Source organism: Mastomys coucha, unplaced genomic scaffold (genome assembly GCF_008632895.1).
Source record: "Mastomys coucha isolate ucsf_1 unplaced genomic scaffold, UCSF_Mcou_1 pScaffold22, whole genome shotgun sequence".
NCBI classification, from domain to species: domain Eukaryota; kingdom Metazoa; phylum Chordata; class Mammalia; order Rodentia; family Muridae; genus Mastomys; species Mastomys coucha.
In genome coordinates, this window is record NW_022196905.1 from 153567116 (window position 1) to 153574498 (window position 7383).

Here is a 7383-nt window from a genome sequence, read left to right on the forward strand (position 1 = left end):
TGGGTACTTGTTGATTCTGGTACTCAGTGTCCTGGGTACTTACTGATCATCCTCAGTGCCCTGGCTGGGTACTTCCCGATTCTGATCCTTACTACCCTGGATATTTGTTGACTGGTCCTCAGCATCCTTGTTATTTACTGATGTGATCTCAGTATCTTGTACTGATGAGTCCTGCATGGCAGTGCTGATCAAAATTGTCTTTATGTTGCAGACAACCCTAGTGAAACTCCTTCTGGCATATCAGGCAAACCCCCACCTTGTGAACTGCAATGGCGAGAAACCATCAGGTAGGTTGTGGGAGACTGGGAGCCTCTTCTTCTTTTGAACGGACACTACTCATCCATCACTGGAGCAGCCAGAAGTATGAGTGGACACAGACACACACACACACACACACACACACACACACACACACACATTCAGAGAGAGAGAGAGAGAGAGAGAGAGAGAGAGAGAGAGAGCACACCAGGGTTCTCCTCCGTGTGCTGTGGGTCATTGATGGCAGTGGGTAAAGCTGGTCTGCAACTGCCTTCCTTTCACATAGCTTTTACACACAGAGCCCCACATCACTGCAGAGCCTCTCTGACTCTTTGTTACTTTGTTGCCAGTTACTCACCTATTCTGATACTTTAATAATGTCTTCTTTGTGAATATTTAGACTTAAACACAAACTAGTAGTCTGGTGCTAACTTAGATCTCCAGACTTGTCATTTCAGAAGGGCATGTGCTTCTGACAACTGCTGTAATCTTCTTTGCCACGAATGCACTCCTGTTTGATCATGAAATTCCTCTGAGAGAACCGTCCGATGAGACACAAGCCATCAAATGTGTTTTTAAGATAAAACCAGAGAACAAGGGACTTACATTCATATTTTTTGTTGAAGTTAAATTGCTTGCTATTGGTTGCTTTATTCTGTCTGCTAAAATAAACCAAAGATCTATCAACCACGAGAGAACAGTTCTCAGTTCCCTCAGACTTTAGAGGTAAGCTAATATTAGTGAGAGTCTAACAATCTTATCATGAACTGAGATTGTTTTACTTAATTCAGTACTTTAAACCTAATCATAAGGAATAAAAAGGCAGCTGATGCATGGTATGAACCTATAATCCCAGCACTTGAAGGCAGAAGCTGGAGGATTGCTGTGAGTTTGGTACCAAACAGGGCCATATATTGATGAGTCAGGGCTACACAGTGAGACCCTGTCTAAAGTACATCAAAGCAAACAATAATAAAAAAATTTAATGTACCTTTTTATCTTAAAAACACATTTGATGGCTTTGTATCTCATTAGACAGCTCTATCAGGAGACTTAACGAACAAAGCCCAATCTCAGCTTCTTCACAGACAGACCAAGTAGATGTGACTGACGCTTGAGCCTACGCATGCCTATCCTGCCATCCTTGTATCATTTCATTTTAAGGCTAGTGTCATGTGTTACACAGCCGATTCCCAGCTGCAGCTGATTCTCACAGGGTCCTAGGGAATGATCCAGCATCTGGATCAATCAACCAGCTCCAGCCCTGGCCACTTTTATGCAGTGCACAAAGATTCAGATAGCCTGCTCCTTGTTATCCCTGCAGAGTGTGACATCTTCCCAGTTCCTCGATCATAGAACCTCGGCAATGAGACACAGCGCTAGGCTTGGCATAGAACCTCAATAAGTGTGTGTTCCTTAAATGAAAGCATCCTTTATTTCATGCACTTGCCTTATCTAGAAGAAGAGTGAGCCAGGTAAATAAAATGCCACATAAAAGATGCAAATGAGGCAGCCTTGTGGCCGAGAAAGTCACCACTAATGTCATGTTCGATGATTTCCTCTTCCCCGGGGCTTGAATTCGGGAGGACACGGTAACCAACATCTCTGGAAGTCTGCAGTTTAGTTTATAAGTGTACCAGAAACACCACCTCCCAGCTGAGGCAGCGGAGGCAGCTGAGGTCTCTCTCCCTTCCCACCCACTACTCTTTGATACTGGCAGGAACATCAACTCATGTTCTAATGACTTTGACAAGCCGTAAAACCACTCATCTCAAGTGTACAAACTCCTATGGCTTCCAGACTTAGTGAGGATGGGGGAGTGGCTGTCTCCACAGGGCTTGCAGCTGGTGTTAGCAAACCTTCTTGAGATTCACCAGGTCTCACTGACAGTTATTGCTGATTATACATTTGAATGATGCATATCTGTACAGCAGCCCAGCCCCCAGTGAGCCTAACCGGTGATTGACACTTTCAGCAGAACAGAAAGGCCATGGCAAGCAGCCAGAAGTGCTACTCTGTCACAGGGAGGGGCTATAATTGTGTTCAGAGTCAGTGGAACGTGCACTTTGTTACCCACCGCATATTTATACTTATCTCATGTGTAGTTAAGTGAATAACTGGTGTATGATGGGGTGGGCTTGCAAAATGTCAGACTCAGATTTTCTCTCTCTAAACTTTTGCTGTTTCTTGATGGGCTTGGTATATCTACCGATCCATTCTTAGTTCAAGGATGTTGGGGTTATGAGAGGAAGTGCTGCTCCATTTCCTCACTGCTGTGTCTAACACATTTACTGCATCTTGTAGACATCGCTGCCTCTGAGTCTATCAAGGAGATGCTGCTGAAAGCCGAAATCGCCTGGGAAGAGAAAATGAAAGCGTCTCCATCTGTCCCCAGCTTAGCACAGGAGGAGCTGTACGATGAGATCCTTCAGGACTTCCCAGATCTTCCTAGTAAGCTGTAAGTACGTTCATTCCAGTGGATTGTAGCAGCCGGGCAATCCTCGGGAAGCCAGCTGTCTCTACCATTTCTCTCAGTCACCCACCATCGCATAGAGAGAAGCTCCTGTTTCTCCGCCTAAAGGTTTACAAATATTGTAACTGTTTAATCAGCATATTTACCCCCCCCCAAGATCGATTGCTCATGATGAGTTCAGCATAACTGAAGACATCAGTGTGACCTCAGAAGGCATCACTGGAGATCCAGCTGGCAAGGTCTCGTTACCCTGACAGCAGTGTCCCAGTCATTCCTCTAGAGCTTACTGAACCCATCCATGTAAGCTTCCCAGCGATTATCACAATGCTGACTGTTCTGAAGTAGCAAGTGCAAATCTACCTGATTTTTCTTCTAATTATAAATATAAAGATTTCATACTATCCAAAGGAAAAAAGAAAAGGAAAAAAAAAGGTAATGCTTAAAGCTGTTGGGCGGTGGAATTAAAAATTACCATTGCTTTCAAGGACCGAGAAAGTAATGCCAAGTGAGGTTGATAAGGCAACCAAGGTAGCTCACTCTAATTAATGATCATTTACTGGGGCATGACTGTATACTTGACTCATAATATTCCCCTTGCTTTGAATCCTTTCACTTTTTGGTAACTCAATGTATCACATGAACCCTCACGAGCTACCCTGGAGAGAAAAAGCAGAAAGCATACTGACAGTGTGACAGGAGAGAGGGGCCACGGGGACTGTTCATGGATAAAGGGTGTCCTGAGAGGATGGAAGTGTGGGGTTTTTTCTTGTTTTGTTTTGGGGTTTTTTTGTTGTTGGTTTTGGGGTTTTGGGTTTTTTTATAAAAACAGGTAGCCATGACAGTGACTGATTCATTCTACCTTAGCATCGTGTCATGCCTTTCCAAATATATAGCCAGCAAAACATAAACACAGGCGAGGCTGCCAACAACCCATCCTGGATGGAGGCAGAGATCACGGGGTCCTAAGCAAACCTGAGCAATTGATAGCTCCTGGAATACGGAGGAGGAGTCATTGCTCTCAGCTCTGTAACAAAGAGTGAGCTCATCCTGGCTCCAAGGGAGAAGTTTAGACCCATGGCTCTATAAACAGTCCTGGCTAAAATCTTTTAAGATTTTTGAGTCCCACAACACAGCAAGAAGGCATGCATGTGGGAAGGAGTTCTGTAGGGAAGACAGGGGTGGAGGGGACTAGAAGCATGTGAGATGGGGGAGAAAGACAGAGATACAGAAAGAGAGAACAAATACAGATACATGTATGGCATTGTCCAAGAAAAAAAAATTAGTCAACAAAAGAGAAAAAAAGTGTAAACAAGATTACATAGAGTAGGCAAACGTCCACCTTTGGACTGTCCATAACTTTTTTTGTGCTTTATTTTATTTTAAAGATGATAGAGAATATGCAGTTCTAATTGGTGCCTCTTGTGGTTTTCTCATTATTGACTAAACAATGGATTAATCTGGTTATGAGCAGAATAATTAATGGCTTATTTGTTCTACACGGTTCAAATGTGGTCTGATTACATTGTCCTCCTGTTGCCTCGACTCCGTGTGTAAATAATAAATAGATGAGGCTGGTGGTAGGTGACATCTGAGCACTTTCCACAGCTTTGTTTTTGTTTGTTTGTTTTATTTTGTTTTGCTTTTATAGTTCTTGGTTGTGACATATTTTATCTGGTCATTTCTATTGAACAGTTATGAATAAATATAACATGAAGCGAATATGTGTGATAAAACCCAACTAAAATGCATGTTTGTGCGGAGGGCTTGGGTTTCCATGGGGGCATTTCTTTGTTCTTTCAGTAATCATCAGTAATTGTTGGTGCCAGGCCTGGTAGGAAGTACGCAGCCCATCTGGAGGAGGCACAGCTTCACCTGTCAGGCTAATGGCAAAAGATAGAGCATTTTGATACTGTGTCTCCACTGTGACAGTGGCTTTTGATTTGGATATATTTCTAAAACATGGTGGCAACTTCTCTATGGGAAACAAACCAGTGTATTAACATAAAGGCAGGAAGCCCATGCATTACTGACAGATGCTTTACCCACTATCCCCAAGCCTCATTCTTCTAACCCAGATGTGCACAGTCCCCATTCCCACCTCCTTTTGGAACAAACTTAGAATTTGATCTTTCCCTCTCTTTTTTTATTTTTATTTTTATTTTTATCCTAGCTTCAACTCTCTGTCTAGCTATTCCTTGAGTTCTCAATTCAACTAAATGCTATTCCTTAACACAATTCTTGCTGATTTAAATAAAGTGTTCATTTTTCCTCTGCTCCCTCCTGCTTTTCCCTCTTTTCTTCCTCCTCCTCCTCCTTACTCCCTCCATCACACTATTAAAAAGACCAAAACCAGGGTCTCCCGAACATTGAGCAAATACGCCAGTGAGTCAAATCTTAACACACCAGGTATAACCTTAAAACCTTGCTGACGCACAGTTTTATTCTGAAATCTCATCCTGCAGGCAGTCATGAGCTGACCACGATTATTCCATTAAGGTCATTGTGTTTTACCTGAGAAAGAGTGGGGTGCATTCATTGGTCATGAAGAAATAATAAGACATGTTCCATGGTGACTGTTGCAAGGAGGATGTTTTGCCGTCTGTGTCCTGGCTTTTTATAAACTGAAGTTTGTAGGTACCCTGATGGGCCTTTTGTCCTTGAAAGAATTAGCCATGACCAGGCGACATGACCTGGGAACAAACCCCTAGTCAGTGCCCGGGAGAACGTCAGATCGCTCTCTCTGCACAATAAAACTCCACAGAAGCTGAGACCACCTCCCACGCCACAATCAGAGGCTGCAATATCATCCACTTGCACATCAAGTGGCAGCACCCAGCTCTAAATGATGATGGCATGTCATCACCCTGACGGGGTAAATGTACTCTCACGTCCCCAGCCCTGATTCAGTGGGCTTTGTTGTGACTTCATCCACATAAGGCTTGCTCATATTCCTGTCCATTCCAACCCTGACTTTCCATTCATGTCCAGAGTGCATTTAACCAGCACTATTAAGAATAGAATGGCTCTCTCTAGGATTTCAGAATATAAGAAACACTTCCTTTCTGCTCCAACTCTTACTGTGCCTTGAGCATTTGTGTAGTAAGTCATGATGTCATAAGCAGATAAATAATAGTGCACCCCATCAGAAATGCATCTCTTTAAACATTAATAAGCAGAGGTAGTGCGTGCTATTGGGTCATCTCATAGTCCCTGAGACAAAGACCAAGACAAGTAAATTCTCTCAGTTTAAAACTGCCCTAGTTGGAGACTCATAATCTACTTTGTTTAAAACAGGAATGCCCAGCATAAGGTGGCTTGGGTGGCTTTCCTTCAGTGTAGTGTTATTTTAATGAATTAGTAGATTTCTGTCTCTGCAACAATTCACATATCAATATTGCCTTACTTTTAAAAGGACTTTCACAATCACAGATCTCATCTAGTATATACATTTGTTCATATATCCACATAATAACAAATTCTACAAGACACACAGCCCATTAAGCATCACATATTATGACTACCTGGTTAAAGCACTACAGAAGAGAATTGTAAAGTTTTAATAAAACCATCAATCAATTCCTGAGGATTTTTTCTCAGGAAGGAAATCTGGGGCTCAGGAGATTGCTTTTGGTCTTATCATATTGTATTTCTATTTCCATTTTAGAAATAAAATCTTATTTATCCTATTTCCTGCAGGCACTTTTTCCCATTTCCTTTTTTGTTTATCAAAGTAAGTGTTGACTAAAGCCAAGCAGAGGTCAAAGGCTGGTCTTTGTCATTGCCTTCCCTTCTGGAATTCTCCACAGTGGGGGCTAGTACTGACTTGATGGCCTGGCTGAGGTTGCTCTCATTACCCCTGTGTTTATGAAACCTGCCCTTAGGGAAGCTTCTCCTAGAACATTCAATATTACAGTTGTTTCTTCTGACCCCCAATGGTAAATTTCTATTACCAATATTGTCCTTTTTTTTGTACTCAAAGTAAATCTTGTTTGTTGAAGAAAAGCCAGGAAGTGCAGAAAAAACTCATTATTTAGCCTTGCAGAGAAGCACCATCGGGGAAGACCAAACTGCCTATGGAGCAAGCGGTCACTCAAGACTGAAATGGCGGGGAGAAATAGGGCTTGATTCTGCTGAAGTCACAGCTTTTTCTTGTGAGCTGGTGGAAGTGCTTTGTGATGCCAGGCAGGAGGATGCTCAGAGGAGTGGCTAAGGAGACAGGACATTGATACAGATGGCAAAGCAGTGAGACTTTAACTATCATAAAAGTCCTCCAAATTATACTCTGCTTCCCCATCAAGATTAATACACAGATAATTTATATTGTATATTGACTAAAAATAAACGATTGCATCAAATTTAAAAATACATTTACAATAGCACAGAACATGGATTGTGCTGAAATAAATGCAGCCGGTCACATGGGAGGTTTCAGTTATGAAAGCTATGGAATACTAATGAGAGAAATTAGCAAAGATCAGAACAGACCAGTTGAGGGTTCTTCACAATAACAAAATTCAACTCTGCTAGTATTGAAATTCTCTTCAAATCCGTTTGTCAATTAAACACATTCATCAAAATCCCGACAGGCATGTCTGTGAAAATTGGCATAGATTCTGAGTTTCACATAAATATGCTAAGTGCAGTGAATAGCA

General features: G+C 42.1%; 1 protein-coding gene across 8 annotated transcripts in view; it reads left to right on the top strand.

Annotated features, from left to right (window-relative positions):
* Myo16 (myosin XVI) overlaps positions 1-7383 on the top strand; it is a 509596-nt gene that overhangs the window by 232895 nt on the left and 269318 nt on the right. For all 8 annotated transcript variants that reach the window (XM_031339016.1, XM_031339015.1, XM_031339017.1 and 5 more), the window contains 2 exons: positions 212-287; positions 2563-2716. In XM_031339016.1, coding sequence (XP_031194876.1) covers positions 212-287; positions 2563-2716 — 230 coding nt within the window. The remainder of the gene's footprint in view (positions 1-211; positions 288-2562; positions 2717-7383) is intronic.